The 25,657-nt window shown below is 36.2% G+C and overlaps 1 protein-coding gene across 2 annotated transcripts in view; it reads left to right on the top strand.

The window, feature by feature from the left end:
• The window catches only part of LOC111151948 (muskelin 1), a 172,662-nt gene that overhangs the window by 29,592 nt on the left and 117,413 nt on the right, over positions 1-25,657 (top strand). For both annotated transcript variants that reach the window (XM_022510190.1, XM_022510191.1), the window contains exon 2: positions 14,417-14,486. In XM_022510190.1, the coding sequence (XP_022365898.1) occupies positions 14,417-14,486 (70 nt within the window). The remainder of the gene's footprint in view (positions 1-14,416; positions 14,487-25,657) is intronic.

Genomic DNA, 25,657 nt, shown 5'->3' with positions numbered 1-25,657 from the left:
AGATTAGAATTTGCGCTCTCTTAATGTTTATTTTAACTCTGAGTGCCAGAAGCATCTTTTTCGTTTAGTGTTCTTGTTTCCCTCCCCACCTTTTTTCTTTGTTTTAGTTTTTTAGTTTTTTTTTTTTTTTAAAGATTTTCATTTATTTGATAGAGCACAAGCAGGCAGAGAGACAGGCAGAGAGAGAGAGGAGGAAGAGGCAGGCTCCCTGCCGAGCAGAGAGCCCGATGTGAGGCTCGATCCCAGGACCCTGGGATCATGACCCGAGCCGAAGGCAGAGGCTTCAACCACTGAGCCACCTAGGCGCCCCTGTTTTTGTTTTTATTTTTGTTTGAGTTCCCAAAAAATACTTAAATGGAGTAGTGTCCTGTATCTCTCTCATTGGTAACTTATGCTGCTATACATTGCTCCTGTTGTGATGATTAAGTGAGGTTGTGGAACAGTTCTCTAATCTTACTATTAAATCCCAGTTTTAACTGGGACTGAGTCCCTAGACTCTTATTTTCAAGATGTTTCTTAGCCTTTTCCCCCTTCCCCTTATGTGAGAAAGGAAGACTGGAGAGGGCTAGGGTTATCTAATTGCTCTTCCCTAGATAGGGTAAGTGTTTGGTAAAGTAGTTGCCTTTAGAAGCCTGGTTTCTGTTACGAAGAAAATCCTGGGAATATTTTAAAAATATTTGCTTTTTCCCTACCTAAACCTGCAAAAGTGTGGGGGATCCCTAAGACTGTGCCTCCAGTAGTTTCTAACTCTTAAGGTAGTCCACATTCAGTCTCCCAAGATTTGTCAAAGTGACATTTTAATTATTCCTATCAGTTATTGTCTCCAGTGGCTTCTGCTCTGGGTAAACTGATCTTACCTGTGATTCTGTCTTTACCTCTCTCTCCAGATTACATGGTTGTGGTTTCCTGAGTAACTTCAGCTCTTTGAAGGACCTAAGGAAAGTCCTTGATTTTTATTAGTTCACTGCTTTTGTCTTGTCTAGATGGGAGTGATAAACAGCTTTTACAGGTTTTGTGTTTTGGAGCTGAATCTGGAAGTCCCTCTCTCTGCTTTCCCTATTAAAATTATATTGGCAGATACCTTCATTATAAGGTTAATAGTTGTGATAAAGGGCACCTTTGTCCTTGATTTTGGCAGAAATGTTTATAGTATTTAAATGTTAAAAAAGTGCTAGCTTTCGTTTCTATGTTTTATATATACATAAAATCAAGTAAAAGATATATATGTAATTTTTGTAAGATTGAGTGCTTTTATTATAATTGAGTGTTGAACTTTATCAAATATTTTTTTGAGGCATCTGTGGAAATGATCATACAATCTTTTTTTAGATTTATTATTATGATATTATATTAATGGGGGACCTAATAATGAAGCACCCTTACATTTTTGGAATAACGCATACAAGGTTTTGATTTTTTAATGCTGTAGTTTTTTATTTTCTAGCACTTTTTATAGGATTTTCATAAGAGATTTTTTATATCGTTATAACTGAAGTTCATAATTTACTGTGTGTTTCTGTTAGTGGTCTTTATCAGGTTTGATATCAGTCTTTATGCTAGCTTCATTAAGACATGCTTTTATCTCTTTACTGTGTTCTTGAATAGGTTATATTGGGTCTATTCTTTTTCAGTGTTTTGATAGATTTCCTTCTAAAACCATCTATACTTATGTTTTTTGATGGTTGAATTCTGATAGCTTTCTTGCATGGAAATTTCTCTCTTGACTTTCTGTGTAAACTGGGGTCAGTGTTCATAGGTGTTTGATCTCAGTTCTACCCTAAGGTTTTGTGGCATGTTTTATGCATACACATGTTTATACACAAAATCTGTACATGTGTACACACAAAAAAGGTCAGCTTTTTTCTTTGGTCTTTTATTAAAATAAGTTTGTTTTGGCATTTAGGATGGTTGTGCTTTTTTATAGTTTTGTTTTTGTTCTTGTTTTTATTGTTTTTTGTTGTTTTTTTGTTCCCTTTAATTCAGTCTCTTTAAGGTATCATTCTTGTTCTGTTTCTTGGTTGTTGTTGTTGTTTTAAGATTTTATTTATTTGAGGAGAGAGGTTGAGCAGGTGGAGAGACAGAGGGAAACAGAGAGGGAGAAGCAGACTCCTTGCTAAGTGAGGAACCTGGCATGGGGCTTGATTCTAGGGCCCTGAGATCAGGACCTGAGCTGAAGTCAGATGCCTGACTGCTTAACCAACTGAGCCACCCAGGTGCCTCTAATATAACACTCTTAAAACTCCTTGAGGAAGTTAGCTGGGGACCTCCTCTTCTCTCTCTCTCTCTCCCAGCATCTAATTTTAAGTGATGATCTTTTCTATTTTTCTCCCATTTTTTGATAGAGCTATCCTTTCTACTTTGTTAGAGAACATTTTTACATACTGTTATGTCAGTCTTCTCTTCCCGGTTGATTTTAGTTGTATAGTAAAGTGTCTTTAGTTCACATGACCAGTCTATCCTGAAGCTTTTCGAATTATCTCTTGGATACATCTAGTTTGTTCTTTAGTAGGTTTCTTAGGAAGGATTCAAGGAACTTTTACATGTTAGCTAATCTGTGCCTTTAAACTTAAAGGACAGTTCTAGTTATAACACACATTTGTGCTTTGATATCTCAAAATTTTTGTTTCATTTTATCTGAGTATAAAACAGCTGTTGTGAAGTTTCTTGACAGTATAATTGTATTCTGCACGAGCGCACCAGCAGAGGGAGAGGGAGAAGCAGACTCCCTGCTGAGTGGGGAGCCTGGGTGTCGGCCTCCATCCCAGGACCCTGAGATCATGCATGATCCAAGCTGAAGTCAGATGCTTACCCAACTGAGTCATCCAGGTGCCCCAATACTACAGTCTTCTTTTTCTTATAAGTAACTTGGTCTTTTTACCTGGATGTGTAAATAACTTAAGAAAAAAAATTTTTAAGTCTAATAATTTGTATTAGGAATATACTGGGTTGAATTTCCCTAATATAGTGCTTTCTTTCAGTGTGTAGATTCAGGTCTTATTTTAGGAAGATTTGCCTGCAGCACAGTTTGAAATACCTGTCTGGTTCCAATTATATACTTACTGAATCACCTACTTACTGTTGCTTCCTTTTGTATCTGTTTCATTATGTTTACTCACTTTCTAATCTGTTTTTTCTTTATTAGGCTTTTTTTTTTTTAGCGGCGGGGGGGAAGGGAGTCTATTTTATTATGTGGGTGTATTTTTAAGACTTTATTTATTTATTTGAGAGGGAGGGAGAGAAAGTGCTGGCCTGAGCTGTGGGAGATCGGGAAGGGACAGAGGAGGAGGGAGAGAGACAAGCACACTCAGTGATGAGCTCAGAACCCTACGCACCCACCCAGGGCTCAGTCTCACAACCCTGAGATCATGACCTGAGCCAAAATCAAGAGTTGGCTGCTCAACTGACTGTGCCACCCAGGTGCCCTGTTGGGAATTTTTTGATTACTGATTCAATTTCATTGCTGATAATTTGTTCATGAGGTTGTACATTTGTAGGGATTTATCTATTTCTTCTGGGTTGTCAGGTTTGTTGGCATATAATTTTCATAACATTCTCTTACAGTCCTTTGTATTTCTCATGTGTCAGTTATTTTTCCTCTTTTATTTCTGATTTTATTTGTGTCCTCTTTTTGTCTGATGAGTCTAGCTAAAGGTTTATAAATTTTGTTGACTTTTTCAAAGAACCAGCTCCTAGTTTCATTGACCTTTTTAATTGTTGTTGTTTTTTCTTTTGGTTTGTTTTGTTTGTTCCTCCTCTAATCTTTATCATTTCTTTCTTCTGATTTTGGGTTTTCATTGGAAAGTCATAATAGTGCTTCCTGTTTTCTAGTCATAATATTTCTGAGCTGTTGTAATTTTGACTTATTGTTCCTTATTAAACTTCAACTATTTTTTAAATTTCTGTTAGGTTATGTTGAAATAATAGTCATGTTTATCTTTTTTGTGGTTACATTTTTCTCACATTTTTATTATCTGTTAGAGCATTATTTGTTTCGCATTTGATATTTTTCCTAAAATATATTATTGTAGGCTTTCATTTTAATTCCTACTGTTTAAACAGGTTTGGTTTTCCAGTAGTTTTAGAAGGAAGAACTTCTATAGGCAGAAGGGATGTGGTTTTTGAGCTTTGTGAACTATTTAAAGAAATTTGGACTTTGGAGCTTTTTGCCTTTATAACTGTGTTTTCCAGGAGCCTGGAAACTATGCATTCTTGAAGAGTCACCTTTAAATGTATTTTGCTGTTGTACTTTTGAGGTCTATGTGACTTAGATCTCTGCCCACGAAGAATCTAAATCTTCTCTCTCCTGGGGTTGACAATTTTTATGCTTTGCTTAATTAGTTCTCTCTTCTCTGTAGTTTCATTTCAGGGTGGGTCTCTGTTCTTCCAAAAGTGAGAGAATGTTTGTGGGATAGTTCCGAAATCCTCTTATAATCTAGAATCACCATTTTTTTTTTTTAATGTTTTTCAGCCCCTTACAGATTTCCTGCCTTTTTTTTGCATTTACCTCATCTTGGAGCCTATGAGAACATTATCTGACTTTATCCAGTTCTCAGATTTCCTTGGTCAGATTATTTTCTATTGCTAGAATTTTAAACTTGTTGGTTCCTCTTTTTTTTTTTTTTGAAGATTTTGCTTATTTATTTTTGAGAGAGGGAGAAGAGAGGAAGAGAGGGAGCGCGTGCACATGAGGTGGGTAGACCTTTAAATTAGAATAGTTAGTACTTTTTCAGAAGTTTTTTTTTTTTAACCACCCCAAGTAAAAGAACACCCCTGCTCTATGTCAGTTCCTTGTTTGTTTCTTTTATAACGCTTTTTATAGTTTATAATCATCTTGTTTACAACTCTGTTTATTTTCAGGTGCTTATTTGAACATTAGCATCACAATTGGGGATCCTGTCTTATCTTACATATCACTGTATTCCTAGAGCCCAGCATATGTTTGGCATATAGAACTCAGTAAATGTTTGTTGAATTAAGTAACTTCAGTTTACAGCAGACCCCCTCTCCACTATGGTTCTGTGTGAAAATGGGCAAGTATTTGGGAAGGGGTCAAAACCTCTACAGTATGTACAGGTATAAGTGGTTTTTGGAGAAGCTATAATTTTTATTGTATGCTCTTCAGCTCTATAGCTGTGGATATTCAGAATTGATTTTAGTTTATTTCTATTTTTGTATTTGAATTACTTTTTTATTGAATAATTTTTTGTCTCCTATGTTTTATGCTATCTCCATTTATTGTTTATTAAAAAATAGAACTTAATGTTTTTGGCCCCAGGTACCCATTCTTATACCATTATGGTGGTACCCCAGCAGTGTTCACACATAACGGAAGCTCTGTTACAATCAGTGGGTTGTGTGTTGTTACTGACTGCTATGTAGGAAGAGGATTATACATGATACCTTGAATAAAGGATGTAAAAGGCTTTTCTTAGGATTGTAGAATGTTAGCATGGTCTCATGAGTGGTGTTTTCTAGAATTGTGCAATGCATCTGCTCTGATTAGAGCCAGAAGAAACTTGAGACCAAGGAATTTAACCTTTCCCTTTGCACTGAAGATGAAGGAATTAAAACCCCGAGAGATTATGTGACAAGCTTAACCCAACCAGTTAGTGGCCAACCTCCATAATCTTATGATTCCTAGTCAAAGTTTTAATCTTCTAGCTCTATTTTATCACGTCATTTAACAAAAGGGGGCACAGGTTTTAGTACGGTGTTTTTTTAGCTACAAAAAGGAAAATATTCCAGACTTGAATTCTTAAATACTCTGCTTGACTGACCTTTTCACATCAAAATTAGAGGTAGCTTTTGAGTATCTAAAACTCTCAATTTAAATTCGACTGGACTTACTGGTAAGTATCCTGAGCATCCATTAGCAGAAAAAAAGTGTTAAATGTTCCATTTTTTTTTTTGCCCAAGTGCTGCTTTTTATATTTATTTTAAGTGTTCTTAAGAGCAGTGATTTAAAAGGTATTGCCAAGTAGGCTTAGGGTTTGAGCATATTTAATCAAAAAAAGATTTTTAATTTGCTTACTTGAACTCAAAATTTCTGGTAAATTATCTTCTCATGATGAATTTTAATAGATTGTTTCTGGTGTTATTTGGCAGTATATATTTAGTACATTTAAAAATAGGCAAAATAGAGACATAACTTGGAAAAGCTAACATTATATTTCATATTTCATTTGTCCATGTGTTTCACTGTAAATTTCTATAGTCCTAAGTGAAGAATTCAGTTACAGCTTTGTCTTTGTGTTCTGTGTCTAAGAAACTTAATGTGGTTCATTTTTATTGTCTTTTGTTTTCATCCTGCATTGGTAGGAATGAAAATGTGTATTTTAAAATTAAAATGCACATTTTAGAAAAACTGGTCAAAATGGGAAATCATTTTAGGCCTCAACCCATCTTCCTTAACAGCTCCTTTTGACCAGTTCTCAGTTATTATTTGCATTTTGTATTTTAAATATATTTTAGAATGGCAGGTACCTTCCCTTAGTAGATTAATTTTATTATTTGAGTCGTATAGTTTCTATCCTGAATTGGGTCTTCTGTAACTTTTTTTCTTTGCTTGTCATTTGTTTTTTTGGACAATAGTCAAAATGTGAAAACTGGTCATTAAATATCTAGAAGGGTGTTGGGTCATGCATTTCTTTGGTTGGCAGAAACAGAGCCTCCTGGCAACTGGAACTTAAGCCATGTTGTTGCTACCTGGAGTCATTTCTTTTTTATGTCTGCTACGTTCTTATCTTGCTACTAACTAGGTTATTCTTTCTCTTCTCCCTCTCATTCTTACTCTGTTTATCTTTTTGCTGCTTCAGTGGTTCTGTTTACCTATACTTTTTTTTTTTTTTTGCCTTACACTTTTCTTACTGGCCCATCGCCATTTCCTATCATTGGTCACTAGCCAGTCTAGATTAGCTGTCTTTTAGATAGTTGTTAGGGAAAGTCACAGGTGTAAAACATCACTATCTAGAATTGCCCCTTCAGCAGAGGCTGTAGATGGGATAGTTCCCCTTTTAGAAACCAGAGATAGAGAACTGGTATTGTGCTCGACATGTGTACTGTGAGAGGTTAATGTCTCTTGCTTAGTCCTGAGAATTAGAAGAAGGAAGACTATTATTATATCAGTAGTGGTGATGGGTTTTATAAGGTCTTTGGAAAGTACACCAGGAAAGATAGTGAAAAAGAACATGTTTTATAGAATGCATCCATAGTGGCTCTGTTATTGTAGGTGAAGGGCTCTTATTAATTAATAGTCACTGCCCTGAACTAGTTTCTCATTTGCCTTAAAGGAACATCTGGGAGGGAGAATTAGAAACAATCTACAATCAACTTAAAGTTTTGGGGGATGATTTCTTTCTTAAAAATTTTAAGAGCCAGGGGCACCTGGGTGGTTCAGTGGGTTAAGCCTCTGTCTTCAGCTCAGGTCATGATCTCAGGGTCCTGGGATCGAGCCCCTCAGTGGGCTCTCTGCTCAGCAGGGAGCCTGCTTCCACCTCTCTCTCTGCCTGCCTCTCTGCCTACTTGTGATCACTCTCTCTCTCTCTGTCAAATAAATAAATAAATAAAATCTTTAAAAAAAATTTTTAAGAGCCAATAAGCTCTTACTGTGTGCTTCCGCATCTCCTTTGTCTCTAAAAAGAAAGAAAAGTTGAGCATGATTTTGATCATCTGATCTTAATGTAGTCAGTTTGCCACAAATAAGGAAAGTTTGTCACCATCTCAACTGTAATATTTTTATGATAATTATTTTTACTGTTTATATAAATAGTTTTATTACAGAAATCTGAACAATATGACAAATAGAAAATTAGTAAAATCCCTGAATAATACTTATGCTTCATCTTAGGGTTATTATATTTGTGCTTGCTTTATATTATTTGATATGAATTGGATCATACTATTCATGCTTGTAAATTGTATATAGATATATACATAATAGGTCTTTTAAATAACAATAGAATCATATGTGCTTCTTTGTATGTTACATTGCAGAAATGTCTCCAAGTTAGCTGACATAGACCTGAAATATTCTTTAATAGCAGTATGATGTTCCATGGTTTATATGGTCTATAATTTATTTAATCTTTTCTCTAGCACTATAAAAAATGCATTAAACAGACTTATATGTACTAGTCTTTCTATGTATTTCCTTATGTATTCATTTCATTTTTTAAAAAGGATATATATAAATATCTTTAAAATATATATTTTATATTTTTATAAATAAGTTTTTATAAATATTTTTATATTTTTTAAATATTTTAAAAACATATTGAAAAATAAATAAAAATATTTATTCATTTGACAGACAGAGATCACAAGTAGGCAGAGAGGCAGGCAGAGAGAGAGGAAGGGAATCAGGCTCCCTGCTGAACAGAGAGCCTGACGTGGGGCTCGATCCCAGGACCCTGAGATCATGACCTGAGCCAAAGGCAGAGGCTTTAACCCGCTGAGCCGCCCAGGCGCCCCTGATGATTTCATTTTTATGGGATGGATTCTGACATGAGAGTGCTAAACAAAAGAATATGTACATTGAAAGTTTGTGGGGTTTTTACAAATTTTCATTTTTTTTTTAAGATTTTATTTATTTATTTGACAGAGATCACAAGGAGGCAGAGAGCAGGTGGGGGGTGGGCAGGAAGCAGGCTCCCCACTGAGCAGAGAGCCTGATGTGGGGCTCTAACCAGGACCCTGGGATTATGACCTGAGCTGAAGGCAGAGGCTTTAACCCATTGAGCTACCCAGGCACCCCGAAAGTTTGTGGGTTTTTAGAAGTTTTTTTTTTTCCCTAAGAGAGAGAGAGAGAAAGAGAGCAGGGGGAGGGGCTAAGGAGAGGGAGAATGAGATCCCAAGCCAACTCCACATCAGGCATGGAGCTCATTTAGGGTTCAGTCTCACAACCCCAAGATCATGACCTGAGCCAAAACCAGGAGTTGGACACCCAACCAGCTGAGCCACCCAGGCACCCCTGTACATTGAAAGTCTAATAGACGCTGCACATTGACTTTCCATGTCCATCTTTTCTACGTGATTTCCTGATTGTAGGGATCTAATTTAACCAATTTGATGGGTGAAAATCTTACTCTTAATTTTTTTCCCTGCAAACAAAATACAGGGATTTAGAGAAATTTTTGTAACTGTTTACTGGCTATCTTAATGATTTCAGTAACATGCATTCTGCTTATTTTTCGTTGTATTTGTCTTATTTTCAATGTGAAACAATAGTTGTAAGCATTTTTTTCTATTGTTTCTGGTTTTTCTTTAAGGTGTTTTACATAATTCAAAAGTTTTTTTATAATCTAATAGCTATCTTTTACATCTTCTGTATTTCTTGGCAAAAAGATCTTTCCAACACTTTTGGTTGTCTGTATTAGCCCCTAAATACTTTTCCTAATATTTTTATATATGTATGTATATTTAAATTGTTAACTGGGATTAATTTCTTTTTTTAAAAATTTTTAAAATTTTATTTATTTATTTGAGAGAGAGAGAGAGAGAGACCACAAGTAGGCAGAGAGGCAGGCAGGGTTGGGGGTGGGCAGAGAGCCTGACGTGGGGCTCAATCCCAGGATCCTGAGATCATGACCTGGGCCAAAGGCAGAGGCTTAACCCACTGAGACACCCAAGCGCCCCAGGTGGAATTAATTTCTTTCTTTTTTTTTTTTTTTTAAAGATTTTATTTATTTATTTGACAGAGAGAGATCACAGTAGACAGAGGCAGGCAGAGAGAGAGAGAGGGAAGCAGGCTCCCTGCTGAGCAGAGAGCCCGATGCGGGACTCAATCCCAGGACCCTGAGATCATGACCTGAGCCGAAGGCAGTGGCTTAACCCACAGAGCCACCCAGGCGCCCGGGATTAATTTCATATAAGAGTTAACTTGTTTTCTCCCAACAGATAATTCAGTTGTATAAACATCATTTAACTAATAACTCTTATTTCCCAGTGAAATAAAATATCCCCTTCATCAAATAGTAAGTTCTAGTCTATACTGGGCTTAATTTCTAGGGTTTTTTTTTTTTTCCTCTGAGCTAGGTCTGTACCTATGCCATTCCCTACTGTTTTTAATTATAGGGACTTGAAGGGTTTATAAAAACTGATAACATGACCTTTCTCACTCTTCTTTTTTATGTTTTCTTGGCTTTTTTGGTGCATTTATTCTCCTATACAAACTATTGTATATTGTGTACTCTTTGGGTAAAACTTGCCATACCTCAGATAGTGGGTAGGCTGGAGGTCTTTTTCTATGTTGTTGGTTCTCTATGGGTTACCAGGAGATACCTGTCAGTATCTGGATATCCTCAGCTAAGAGGGCAAATACAGTCTCAGCTTCAGTGGTAAAGGGAACCAAGTCTACCAGATTAGCTCTTTCTAAAGCTCTTTGTGGGCCAAGGAGACTTGCAGATTGTCCCAGAAATGCTCATGCAGTTGATACCTTTGTTTATGGGAGAGAACTGTCCATGGATCTCTTGGTTTTCCTATGGCCAAGCTTTTGTCGTGGTTCTAAAACTTCTGATTCTGGTGTCTGTCACCTGCTGAGCTCAGGAGAGGTACCTAATAGTTGACCTAGCGTTGGGACTGGAGGTTATCAGGAATATCTTCAAGCATCCATCTATCCAAATCCCCTCAGGCTAACCTCACTTTATTTCTGGTTTGTATTTTAGTTCTCATTTGTTTATTTAAAAGATACTTTTTTTAAGTAATCTCTCCAGTCAACATAGGGCTCAAACTCACAACCCCAAGATCAAGTTGCACGCTCCACCGACTGAGCCAGCCAGGCGCCCAGTTTCTCATTTATTTTTATTTCAATTTAATATAAGCTTTAAGTTACAGGTGATAAGTACAAGTAATATATCTTATGCTTTGATGGATATACTTTAATTTTTTTCTTTGTAGTACTACCTATTTGTTTGTATCATTATCAAATATTTATTAAGCATTTTGTGCATAGCGGCATTTAGCCTTGAAGTTAGGCATATGAGGATGAATACCACCCAGTTCCTATTTTCTCAGAAACATTTTACATGGTCTTTCACTTCTTTCCTTGAAGTATTTTCACTTGGCATACATACTTCCTGGGTTTCTGTTTTCTTCATCTTTGTCCCCTTTTAGTCTCCTTTTCTCAACTTTTCTTATATAGACCTCCAAAATGATTGAAACCCCCCCCCCCCCCCCCCCCCCCCCCCCCCCCCCCCCCAGAGCTTACTGAGACCGTTGGCTCTCTAGCTCCATTTCATTCCTTAGGTCATCCCAATCAGTGTCATGGCTTTTTAAATATTTTAGCTATGTTGTACTGGTACCCCTAAAGATACATGTATTTTTTGGTACTGGCATTTCCCCTGAATTTTAGCTTCAGATACCCAACTGTTGAATCTCCAAAAGGCTGTTTAATAAGCATGTCAAAGTTCACGAGACCACAACATATTGCAACTGTTTGCCCCCTTGACTTTGCATGTAGTGGTCCATCTGCTCACTTTTCACATTATGACTGGTTAGCTCCCTCATGTCATTTGTTAACATGAATGATTTTTGTGGTCCTACTGTATCATAGTTTAAATTTGTGAGATTTTCTTTCATGCTTTATAACATTCATGTCAAAGTGATTTTTTTAAAAATCATAGCTTTTTAGCTTTAGCTTTTAACTATGGTATTTTCATGTAGGGTTCTCTTCATTTTGTGTTTTGTAATTTTTTTTTAAGCTTTTATTCATTTATTTGACAGAGAGAGATCACAAGTAGGCAGAGAGGCAGGCAGAGAGAGAGAGGAGGAAGCAGGCTCCCCGCCAAGCAGAGAGCCCGATGTGGGACTTGATCCCAGGACCCTGAGATCATGACCCGAGCCAAAGGCATAGGCTTAACTCACTGAGCCACCCAGGCGCCCTGTAATTCATTCTTTTTTTTTAAAAGATCTCATTTATTTATTTATTTATTTATTTATTTATTTATTTAATATTTTATTTATTTATTTGAGAGAGAGCATGAGAGGGGACAAGGTCAAAGGGAGAAGCAGACTCCCCGTGGAGCTGGGAGCCGCATGTGGGACTCGATCCTTGACTGGGATCATGACCTGAGCAGAAGGCAGTTGCTTAACCAACTGAGCCACCCAGGCGCCCTTATTTATTTATTTGACAGAGATCACAAGTAGGCAGAGAGGCAGATAGAGAGGAAGGGAAGCAGGCTCCCTGCTGAGCAGAGAGCCCAATGCGGGGCTGGATCCCTGGAGGCTGGGATCGTGACCTGAGCCGAAGGCAGAGGCTTTAACCCACTGAGCCACCTAGGCGCCTCCCCTGTAATTCATTCTTAAAATACTTCTTTGAGGCACTTGGGTGGCCCAGTTGGTTGAGCGTCCAGCTTTTGTTTTCGGCTCACGTCATGATCTCAGGATTGTGAGATTGAGCCCTGTGTTGGGTTCTGTTGCTCAGCACGGAGTCTACTTGAGATTTTCTCTCTCTCTCCCCCTTCCCCTGCTATATAAATAAAGAAAGAAAGAAAGTAAAAGAAAGAAAGAAATAAAATCTTTGTGAAATCCACCTTTTCTACTGATTATGAAATTATGTGTTAATTTTAGAAAGCTAGAAATGTACAAAAGGGCAAAAAAGTATCTCATTGAAAGTGGCATTGACAATTTAGTATATGCTCTTTGTCTTTCTCTCCATGCATGAATATTATTACTTACAACAATGATTCATCATATATATACTCTAAACAACTTTTTTCTCGTCAGTTACTGTGTAGTGAACAATTTTCAATTACATTTAAAGTTAGATTATAGAACATGAGTACAGGGTATTCTATAACACAAGTATGTAATAATTTGTCTAATTAATTCCTGATTGTGACAGAATTTGGTTGCTTGCAATTTGTTATTACAAACTGTGCTGTGATGAATGTGGATGATTTACATACCCTGGATTATTTTTTAGGTTAAGTTCCAAGAAGTGGAAATAATTCTCAGGCTGTATAGTGTAGTAATTAAGAGCATTGGCTTTGGAGTCAGACTGCCTCAGAGTAAAATCCTCACTTCTAAGGTGCATGTATATTTAGGCAAGTTAATTTCTCTCTCTCATTTCTTAATCTGTACATTGAAGATAATAATAGTTTAGCACTTCTTAGGTGTATGTATATTTAGGCAAATGAATTTATCTCTCTCATTTCTTAATCTGTGCTCCAGGCTTATCTTTTGAATTACCTGCTCCAATCCTAGAACCAGCAATTTCCCCTAGAATTCCTGTTTTCTTTGGGGATGCTGGGTAGAAACCAAGACCTGGGTGCTGGGTGTGTTCACTGCTGCTGGGGTGTCACCACTTGTAGTCCCACTTAGTGAACAGAACTAACAAATATTATTTGTGTGTTGTTTGTGCATGCATGCACATACATATCTGTAATTATTTTCATATCTTTTTATCTGTGTCCATATTAAACTAAACATTAGTTCAAGTGATGTCCAGTCCACAGGGCTCATTCTAACCTTACTCCCTTTGCTTTTCTATAACTTTCCACACTGAAGTGAGAAGCTTGATTGCACTATCTGCCATCTATTTATTTGTTAAACCCCAGTATACATGTGAACTGATTCAGAATTAACCAATATCTCTGTGAAAAATAACTTTACCAAATACAGTACAGTTTTTATGTGTGGTTCCATTTTTCTTTAGCCTCATGGTTTCTGGTGAAAGCACCATCTTCCAAAGTTACTTATATCACTTCCTTTTTTCACCCAGAGTTCTGCTTTTGATCTTGCGCTTTAAAGACTTCTTAATCTAGGGGCTCCTGGGTGACAGAGTCTGTTAAGCATCTGACTCTCGGTTTAGGCTCAGGTCATGATCTCTTAGTGTCGTGAGATTAAGCCCTGTTCAGGCTCCATGCTCAGTGTGGAGTCTGCTAAAGTTTTACTCTCCCTCTCTCTCTGTCCCTGCTCTCACCCACGCTCTTTCTCTCAAATAAATAAATCTTTTTTTTTTTTTAAAAAGGCTTCTTAATCCAAAGATTGATTGTATGCATATACATATACATACATGATGTTGCATATAATACATATATAACATACCTATATGTACTATATAACAATATCATTGTGTGCAATATAATAATATATCTAATATGTATAAATGGAATTTATTTATTCTTAGGTATTTTATTTTCTTCCTTAAATTTCTAAACACACCTGTTCACTTTGGCACTTGGGTATTAAGTAGAAGTATGTTTTTTCTTCCTTTTCTCCATTGTTTGAAATGCTGCCTTTATCATATTTTTTAGATCTTAGATATACTAGAATTTTTCTGTTTCTTATTCTTGTTCAGGTTCCAGACATTATATAACTTTATGATAATTTCAGCATCTGGTAGATTATTCCTCTTTTTGCGTATTCATATTCACTTATAATTTTAATTATTTGTATAATTTTCTTTTCTTTATTTCAGGAACATTTTAGTGGATAAACCAAATGACCAGTCTTCAAGGTGGTCTTCAGAGAGCAACTATCCTCCCCAGGTAAGAAGGTAGCTCCTGATACTATTTAGCATAGGCATTTAATTGACATCAGTTATGTGGAATTCATTAATAACTTATTCAGTCTTTGAAATTGTGAGATAGATTTTTATTTCCTTTTTTTTTGTTTAAGTGTTGGAAGAGTTTTTATTTCGTAGTCAAATGCAGTGTGGAATTTGATGAAACATAGACTTTTTACTTCTGTCTGCTGGAACATTTCTTTATTTTTAAAGATTTTATTTATTTTAGAGAGAGAGAGGGCACGTGAGCAGAGGGAGAGAAAGAGAGAGAGAGACACTCTCAAGCAGATTCTGTGCTAAACGCAAAGTGCCTTGCAGGGCTCAGTTTCACAATCCTGAGATCCTGACCTGAGATGATTTAAGAATTGGGTGCTTAACTGACTGAACCACCCAGGTTCCCCTTTCTACTGGAGCTTTAAAATCTAATATGTATTTTTTCCACATTACTAATGATGCAAAATTAAGTTTCTTGATACCTTTTGAGGAAAATGTTAATGGAAAGAACTGGTTATGGTGCCATTGCTGTTTTGAGCAGTAACTGATCTGAGCGCCAGTATGAGCAGAGGTAATGACTTCTGTTGTACTTAGACTCCAGTCATTCTGTAAATGTTTAAGGAAATGTTAGTAAGTTGAACTTTGACTCAGTGACTCAATGACTGCCTTTTAAGGAAAATAAACTTGACATAGTTTGTTATTTTACTAAAGTGGTATATTTAGGTGATGTCAAGACCATGAACTAAATAACTTTCCTTGACAAGTGGTATCTGAGGTCATTTCAATTTAAAAATAGTCATTCTTTCAGTTATATACTTTAAGCATTGAAACTTATTATGTCCATCTCCTTGAGGAAATGAGTGCTCTGATAGGTAAAGCAGATGGGTAAGTAAAACCTACTTTTTTATTCTAGTGTAATTTTTGGAAGCCCAACCTCTATACTTATTTTTCCTTTTACATATATAAATATGTATATATGCATACCTTTTTTGGATCACGTGGTATTTAAATGTTCTATTGCAGGGGCACCTGGGTGGCTCAGTTGGTTAAGTGTCTGACTCTTGGTTTTGGTTCAGATCATGATCTCAGTCAGGATCTTGAGATAAAGCCCTGAGTCGGGCTCTGTGCTCAGCAGGGAGTCTGCCTCTCTCTCTCTCTCTTCCCCTCTGTTCCTCCCACAGCACATGTGCGTGTGTACACATGCTTGCTCACTCTCTCTCAAATAAATAAATAAAATCTTTAAACAAGTAAATGTTCTAGTGTAAAGTATACATCCAAAGAATATATATTCATACTTTTTATGTATGTATAAGGAATAATATCTATTTATTCATTAACTTTAGAAATATAAAACATCCATGACCTTTTGAAACCTCTTGTGAGCTCCATCTTATATTTGTCCTCTCACTCCTCCCCAGTAACTATAATTTCATGCTTTGTTAAGCATTTTCTTACTGTATTATAACTGTATTATATATGTATGTTTATACATGTGTTGTGATTTAGGTTTTATTTAAGATTTAAGCTTTGACTTTATATAAACCTAAATTGAATCACTCATTATAAATCTTGATGTGCTTTTTTTTTTTTTTTGCTTTACATATAATTGTACTTTCTTAGTTTTCACTACTGTATAGTATTCCAGTGTATTAGCATGTCAAAATGTGTTTATCCATTTTGCAGTTGATAGGCTTTTCAGTTTTTTATCGTTTTTTTGCCATTATGACTAGGCTGCTATGAACAATTCTGTATGTTGTTGTCTCCTGGTACACATGTACAAGATTTTCTTTAGGATATATGCCTTAGAGCACAGTTGTTGGATCATAAAGTATATGTATGTTCAGATAATGCAAAACTGTTTTACAAAATGGCTATACGATTTACTCTCACTGACAGCTTATGAAAGTTATTGTGCATTGCATTCTCCCCTTCACTTCTATGGCTCATTTTTAGGTTTTGCCAGTCTGTTAGATCTTTTATTATAACTCACTATGCTTTTTATTTGCATCTTCCTGTTTATATTCAAGCCTTTTTGCATATGATGGTGGGCTTACATTGTGTATGTTGTTGATGCATGACCCCCACCCACTGCACCCTGAGGTTGAATGCATTGTGTTTTTAATCATGCTTTTCTTATTCACATTTTCATTTTACTTAAATTGAGCCCTCAAATTTGGTGTGTTTTTACTCAGTTGTTTTTATGTTTTACCAATGAATTATATATAGCTTTTTTATTATTAGTGAAACTGTGGTAACCTCTTTACTGTGAAGTTATCTTTATTTGTTGTGGAACAGTATTTTGAAGGCAGTAGTATTTAATGTGTTTTTACTTACTTATTTGCTTATTCATTCAAAACTTACTTAGTAAGCACCCATGAGGTACCAAACTTTGTAGCAGTGAACTATTGTCTTTCCTCTTAATGAGCCAAGAAATACCTTAAATCAATTAATATTCAGTGTGGTAAGTACAAGAGTAGAAGTTACTTAAAGTTTTTATGATTTAAAAGAGACTGAATTTCATGGAATTAGGTAACATGAATCTGTTTTTCTTCACTGTAATTACAAGTCACATATAACTGGAGTTCCGTGTAGCCAGTCTCAAAGAACAACAGTGTTGCTAGAAAAATATAACTGAAAGTAATTTCAGTTTTTACTTAGTTTTGTTAGAAACTGCCATATGAGATGGAATGGGTATAGTTTTAATATGTAGATATGTAGCAAGTACTCTTGTTCTTCTAGTGAATGTGAGCTAGGTCTATAATACTAATTCCAGCCCTCCTTCTTTCTTTTTTTCCGAAACACATTCTGAAAATTACTAAAAGGGCTGAATTTTTAAAAGATGCCCACAAAAAGTTTATGAAAGCTAGACCTGAAATTGATTCATTCTCAGCATAATTATAAAACAGAAGGAATCCCTACCTCTGGGGTTACCGTGGGAAGAGTTGCATTGGCAAATTACTAAAGGAGAAAAGGAAGAAAACCCATCCCTGAGAGGTTTCAGCCGTGTATTGTTGCTTGTTTATATTTGGGAATCAGATTCTTAATACTTGGCTATTCAGGAATCCTTACTGTGTGATTTTAGTTTTAGGTGGTTCTGGATGTATAGCACTCTTTTAAGCTTCTCGGTAGAAGCAGGTGCAGATCCTCTCTGAAGATAGTTACCTTTTCCCGAGCCTTCAGGTAGTTTCCATAAATCATTATTCACAAACACAAAGATAACCAAATGTACAAGGAAACAAGGTACCTTTAGTAAGAACTAGGAAGGAAGTATAGCAGAAACATGCAAAAATGTTAGGTATAGGAATTAAAAGTACTAAAAGATACCGGAATTAAGAATTAACATAACTGTATTTAAAGGAATAAAAGATTGGGGCACCTGGGTGGCTCAGTGGGGGTTAGGCCTTTGCCTTTTGCTCAAGTCATGGTCTCAGAGTCCTGGGATCGAGCCACACATCGGGCTCTCTGCTCAGCCGGGAGCCTGCTTCCCCCTCTCTCTGCCTGCCTCTGCCTACTCTCTCTGTCAAATAAATAAATAAAATCTTAAAAAAAAAAAAAAAGAACTGATTAGAACGTTAATTATATCTACCATAATTCCTTCATTGCAGTCTCTGGATTAGTGTTTGACTGACTGTCTGAGAGAAGGTTTGGTACACCAGGGACCAGAAATGATGCCTGCGGTACCTTCTCACCTTTTTGTCTGTAGCTTTCATTCATTCAGTTCATTATGTACAAATTTAATGGCTGCTGTATCTCAGACTCTCTTGTAGGTATTTGACTAAGGAAAATCAGTGAGATATAAGCAGGACACAATCATATTTCTGGCCTCATAGAGCTTATTTTTTGAGGAGAGAGACAATACACAAAATAAATAATGTGTTAAGAGGTTAAAAGTGCTACTGCAGTAATCCTGGCAATAATCCTGAAGCTTTTGACTAGGTGATGGTTGCCCAGGTGCGGAAAGCTGACTTGAAGGCACTTTGAAGTACGTGAGATCATATTATACATTTTTAAGCCTTTTGCTAATACGTAAGCAAATACAAAAGATGAATGTTGCCTCTCTTTTCTCTTCTGACTGGGTATTTGACAAGGAAGAAAAGGTAGGAGAGATTTTTGCTTTTATATTCTCTCTTACGTTTTATATGCCTTCTGTCTCTGTCACATACTGTTGTAAATCATCTGCCATGGACTCTATGGAAACTAGGGTCAAAGAGTTCACCTCCTAGAATTGTGTTTCTTCATATGTAAAAATAAGGCTTTAAGGTTATCATGTACTCTTTAAGTGTTTTATTTCTGGATTTCTAAATTTTGTATTATGGGGAAGTCTTTTTCTGAAGGTGGTGGGTAAATGGAAATATTACTCTATTACTAATTAACATCAAATCTTTCTTTTTTTTGATAGCAGAAATACTTGTTTTGTATCTACCATAGAGTCATAGGACTCCTTTCATTCTACTTTGTGTTGTGGTTAGTTGTTAGTGTGTGTTTTCCTCATTAGATTGTAAGATCCTTGAAAAAGTAGCATTCTGTTTTACTAATTTCTGTATTTCCCTTTCAGTGGTGTCATGACAAAGCTGGGAATTTTGTGTTTGCTGTGATTAAAAAAAAAAAAAAGAAAAAGAAGTATTATGTAGAAAATCAGTGTGGTTAGGAATTAGATTCGAGTCTAATTTAAACGTTTGAATTGTTATGCAGTGTCCAGCAGGGAGGCACACATATCACATTAGTAAGTAATTATATTTATTTAGGAATGAAAGTATTTTTCTTTTAATTTATGTCTATTGTTTTTTTCAAATGGCTACTAAGTTGTCAGTACATAAATACTTACTAAGTTTTTTAGACCTAACTGCTTAATAAATGGAACTGTTAATATTTATTTTGGCCTTGGATGCTGTATTATCTGTTGATGTGTAATAAATTACCCCAAACTTAGCAGTAAAAACAAACATTGATTTTTTAATTCTGTTACTGAGGGTCAGGGATCTGACAGTGGCTTAGCCGGGTGGTTCTAGCTCAGGGTGTCCTTGAGGTTGCAGTCAAGGTGTTGGCCAGACTGCATTCATCTCAAGGCTTGCCTGGGGCTGGAGGAGTCACTTACCGGGTTCTCCAGCTTGTAGATTGCATATAGTGGGATTTCTCAGCCTCCATAATTATGTGAGCCAATTTCCACGATAAATCTCTTATGTATCTTTCTATATATCCTATTTCTGTTCTGTTTCTCTGGAGTATTCTAATATACCAACTGTCTTCCACTTCCATGGTTTCCCAACTTTTACTTTCCTGCTGCTTCTGGTGTGTCTACTCTGCTAGTGCACTTAGCCCCGTACTAAAAGCTTTGGAGTGGGGACCTGCTTCACAGCTTTTTGGCTCCCCTTCTTTCTGTGAGCATGCACTTCCCACCAGAGTTTGCTTCTGTGCACTCAGGTATTCTGTATCTTCAGATATTTCCTTTTTTTTTTTTTTTAAGATTTTATTTATTTATTTGACAGACAGAGATCACAATTAGGTAGAGAGGCAGGCAGAGAGAGATGGGGAAGCAGGCTCCCTGCTAAGCAGAGAGCCTGATGCGGGGCTCGACCCCAGGACCCTGGGATCATGACCTGAGCCGAAGGCAGGGGCTTTAACCCACTGAGCCACCCAGGCGCCCCAAGATAATTCCTTTTTTAAAAATCATATCAAGGTTTTATTTTTCTTTCTTTTTCAGCCAAGATTGTTTAAAATGTCTAGCTTCTAGAGATACTTCAACAAACAATAACACTCATTGCTGCAGGGATTTGGGATTTACATTCTGAAATCTGAAATTAAAAATCTGAATTATTACAATCTTTTTGAATAATACCTGGCAAGGGCCATTGATATTGAGAGTACAGTTGTCCTACTCAGTCCTTCTCAGGACTCTGCCTCTTAGAAATAAGAGGATAAGTATGTTAAATGTACATAATTATTTAATACAGCAATTCTTGCATAATGTAGTTCTGGGGAGAAAAAGAATACCTATCTGTAACGGAAAGCTAGAATACATTTTTTGTGGGATATTGTTAAGCATTTAAATAAAATGATCTACTAGTTAACTTGGAGGGATTTCTACCATAAAGTAGAAAAGCATGATACAGAGAAACATCTACAATAAGATCCTACTGTTGTTACCTGAATAACAACTTTCTCTCACAGTATGTATGTAGGTATATATACATGTGGTTATGTATGATATTTGTATTTGATGCACTGAGCCCAGATAAAGATAGGAAAGGACACATATCTGATTGTTAGCATTGGTGAGAGTAAGAGATGAGGAAAGAAAAAGAGAAAACAAAATCAATTACTTAAATAGTTATGCTCATTAAAAGTAGCATATATGATATTCCCCTTATGTAAAGAATGTGTCTGTGTGAGTTTGTGCATAGAGTGTTAAACTGAATTAGTACCAAAATGGTGGTGGTGGTTATATCAGGATAGTGGATTTTTAATTTCTTTTAAATTTCATTCTTACACTTTTAAAATCTGTTTTAAAGTTTAAATTAAAGCCATTTTCATTGTGATAGGGCATACATATTTTGAGACCTAATGAGAAAACACTGCTTTTAATTTGGAATCATCTGTGCTGGTAGGAAGTAATTATAGCATGAATGAAAACCCCCTAAATACTTTAAGATAGTAATTGCACCCTTCTCCCTCATCAGAATGTTTTATCAGAGTTATTGACCCTGCCATGGGAAACCTGTTTTTCAAGGTCACTGGCAAATATCCTGGCATTGGTTAAAATGTATGTTTAGCAACACATGTCTTGATAATTCCTTTAAGAAAGATCAGATTATAACTCCTCTAAAATTATAAGCTTCTTCTGTGGTAGTTTGAGTAAAAGTATGATTTTAGGTAATAGCCTTTGCTTTCTGGGGCCAGAGAAGGCAGTTAAAATGTTTAACAAACAACAAGTATTCTTCTTTTTGTATAATCTAAACAGGTCAGAGAAACTTTAGTGATTATTTATTACAGTTGGGGTGTGTGTGGTGGGTGGGTAGGTGTATGCTTTCATTTTTGTAGTATATTTAGGTTTTTCTTTCTCTGATGAATCATAACAAGAATATTACCAGGGTAAATGCAAAGTGAGGAAGGAAATACAAGAAAATATATGCATTTCAGTGTAATTTCTAGGATACCAGTAAATTTTTAAAGTGTCTTAATGGTATTTTGTCCAAATTTGTAAAAGGAGCATTATTTATAGGGCATAATACACTTTTAATCAATGTATTATTAAATGTAAATGTAAATATAATTTACATGGTCCTTAAGCATACAGTATTCATTTTGAAAAATGCACACATAAATATAATTCTTACCTCTATCAAGATATAAAATGTTTCTGTCCCCTCAGAAAGATCCTTTCTGTTTCTTAACAGTGTATCCCTGTCTCTCCCACCCTCCATCCAAAGGCACCGTCAGGTAGAACTGTTGCATTGTAAGGTAGGGTTATATTACATTCTATGAAATTATCAGACTCCCAGTTGCTTCACAGCCTCACCAACATTTGGCATTGACAAACATTTTAATTTTAGTGATTATTGTTAGTGTGAAGTGGTTTTAATTTATAATTCTTTGATGACTAATGATTTAAGAACTTTTTTCCATTTGCTTATTTGTTATTCATTTATCTTTTTGTGAATCATTTCTGTTTGCTTTTCTTATCACTGAGTTGTAGGAATTTCTTACATTTTTTCTGGATATAAATTCTTAGTTATGTATTGCACATATTTTCTCTAAGTCTGTGGCTTGCTTATTCATTTTTTAAAGGATTTATTTATGTATTTGAGAGCGAGAGCCAGAGAGAGAACGCATGCACATGGAAGCGCAAGTGAGGGGAGGGGCAGGGGGAGGGAGAATAATATCCAAGCAGACTCCTGCTGAGCATGGAGCCCAACAACTGGTGCTTGATTCTCAGGACACAGGAGATCATGACTTGAGTCTTAACCAAGAGTTGGACATTTGACTGACTGAGCCACCCAGGCACCCGTTACTCATTTTCTTAATACTAACTTTTATAATTTTTAAAATAGCTATTAAGGTATAATTAATGTACAATAAACCTCACATTTTTGGGGTACAATTTGAAAACTTTTAATCCATATACCCTAAAAAATATCACCACACTTAAAATATTAGACATATCTACTACCCCAGAAGTTTCTTATATCTTCTTTTAATTTATCTCGCCTACCTCCGTCTCCATCTCTGGGCAACCACCGATCTATATTCTTTCATTATTAATTAATTTACATTTTCTAGGACTTTATTTAAATGGAGAAACATAGTATGTATTTCTTTTGTCTGATTTACTCAAAGATATCTTGAAATTCAACTGTATTGTTTGTGTCAGTAATTCATCTATTTTTGTTCCTTAGCTGAATTCTCTTTTATCTTATATATCAGTTTGTTTCTCCTATTACCTGTTGATGGACATTAGATTGTTTCTAGTTTTTGTTACAAATAAAAATGCGGTAAAAGTAATGTACAAGTATTTATGGCTTTAATTTGCATCTTAAAAATGATTAGTGATGTTGACTATCTTCTTGTATGCCTGTTTTGCCTTCCCTAAATGTTCTTTGGTGAAGTGGATATTCAAAGGTTTGTACATTTTAACATTTGGTTGTTTTCTTATTATCGAATCTTGAGGTTTTTTTAAAGTTTTATGTATAAGCTCTTTATCGGATATTTGATTTGCAAATATTTTCTCATCTTCTATATTACCACCTCCCCCCAGCTCCTACTTTCTTTCTTTCCTAATATTGGGGGGAATCTTATATTAAGTATGATGCTGGCCATGGATATTTTATAGATGTCCTCTGTCCATTGAGAAAGTTGCCTTTTATATATAGTTTTCTGAGGGTTTCTAATCCTGAATGGGAATTGATTTTGTTGTTGTTGCTCCACACCTTAAAACCCCTTTGTGTTTCTCTACTCCACCTGGAATAGAGTCCAGATTTCATAATATAGTCAGATATTACAGCTCTTTTCCAGCAAGATGGGCAGTCTGTTCCCCTAACCTATAAATCCTGACTAGCCTTGTGACTTGGCTTTGACTACCAGGAAATTCTATGAAAATGTTATTGCAACTTCTGAGCAAGGCCTCAAGAGGCCTTATAGCTCTGCTGTCTCTTAGAACACCGAGAGCACAATGCTCTGAAGAAAGCCCACCTGACCTCCTTGAGAATACAGTCCTGTATGGAGAGGCTCAATTATCCCAGCAGGGTTCAGCTTCCTCAGTTCCACCTCAAACAAGTCCACTTCTCCAGCCAGTCTGCCTGCCACATGACTGAGTCCTGGTGCTACCATTGGCTGAACTGTCCATTGAACTCACAGAATCTTAAAACCTCATAAGTCACTGTTGTTTTCAGACACAGCCCAAGACATACATAGATATGGATCTGGACTTTTCTAGTCTTAGTTCCATCTTACCTGTTTCTTTGCCAGTCCTTTCGATGAGAGTAAATTATATTCTCAGTTACTCATATTAGAAGCTAAATCATCCTTGATACCTGCCTTCCCTTCCTACATCCAACTATCACTAGATTCCATTTATTCTGTCTCCAAAATACATCAGAGCTGTCTAATCCTCTTCATCTCCATACCATTCTAGGCCAAATCTTCATCTCATCTCTTGCTTGAATTATTGTAACAACATCTAACTGGTCTGTCAGCTCCTCTGATTTGTTCTCCACAAAGCACGCTGTGTGTGTGTGTGTGTGTGTGTGTGTGTGTGTGTGTGTGTGTGTAATGTTAATGAGATCTTGGCTTCCCATTATATTTAATAGATCCCACTGTGTTTACAATTCAAACTCCTTATAATGGCATAGAATGCCCTGGTGACTGCCTGCTTCTTCAGTAACAACACATACCATTTGACCTTGCTGGTTCTGTGTAGTAGGTTGAGTAGTGACCCTCCTGGAAAGATATATGGAATCCCAAAATATGATCTTAAGGTCTTAGCAGATGTAATTAACTTAAAGATCTCAAGTGAGATCATCCTGGATCAGCTAAGGCCCTAAATCCAATGAGGAGCATCTTTGTTCAGCACAGAAAGATGCCAGGAATAAGGCCATGTGAACATGGAGGCAGATAGCCACAAGCCAAGAACACCAGGAGCCCCTAGATACTGGAAGAGGAAAAGAAGGATCCTCTCCTAGAGCTTTCAGAGGGAAATGGTCCTGCCAGCACCTTGATTTCAGGCTTCTGGGTTTCAGAACTGTGAGAGAATAACTTTCTATTATTTTTTAAACCACCGTTTGTGGTAATTTGTTATGGCAGTTTGAGGAAACTTACAACACACTCTGTTTCATCCTTTAAGCACCCTTGAAGCACTTTCATTGTTAAACCTATCTAAAGCTGTAAAGTAAGTCCTGCTACCACTAGCTCCCCTATCCCATTTTCTTCCTTTATATCACCCTATTCCTTATAAGTTGTAATTATTTATATGATTAAAAAGGATTTTAAAAATCACCTTTCTCACATTGAAAAAATATCTCAAGACTGAAATTGGGAACAAGTTTTGAACAGTAAAGCTTTTTATTGTTTGCTTAATTCTGTGGCTGAATTACAAACCATTGAGATAGTTCTTTGATTTTCTGTGTGTGCCTCCCGCTTTTGAAAAGAGATTGTGATGCATTATGTTTTATTTTAAAATTAATATATTGATACTTATATATTTAAAATTCAAAGGTTGATATATAATGTCATGGAGGAAGACCTTCCTCTGCACGGTGTTCCTTCTAGCTGGACTTAGGATCAAATTACCGTGAGACAGATTAACAGGAGAAAAATCAAATTTAATAGGTGTACCTATGGGGAGTCCATGCAGACATGAAATTCCAAAGGCAGTGAGGCAACAGGAAGGTTACATGAGCTAAGACAAAAGGTAGATTCTAAGGATATGAAGGGGAGAAAGTTCAGTAGCAAGAAGGTGAAAGGAGATGTTTGGAAAAACAAGGTTTCAGAGTTCTGCAATTAAGTTCCTTTGGTAAAGGGGAGCCTCTGTTAATAGCTCTTTTCCTGGTTCAGGCTCTTATTACCAGCTTAGCAGTTGAGGGGGAGGCTGAGTTTTTCCTGCATCTGCTGGGTTTTGATTACTTTTAACTCAAAGTAATCTTATGCCAAAGTGGCCTAACCCAGGGC

This window comes from Enhydra lutris, unplaced genomic scaffold (genome assembly GCF_002288905.1).
Source record: "Enhydra lutris kenyoni isolate GAN:26980312 unplaced genomic scaffold, ASM228890v2 scaffoldscaffold27, whole genome shotgun sequence".
Taxonomy (NCBI): Eukaryota; Metazoa; Chordata; class Mammalia; order Carnivora; family Mustelidae; genus Enhydra; species Enhydra lutris.
The sequence above is the reverse complement of the archived record's forward strand: the minus strand, read 5'-3'. Positions and strand labels throughout refer to the sequence as shown.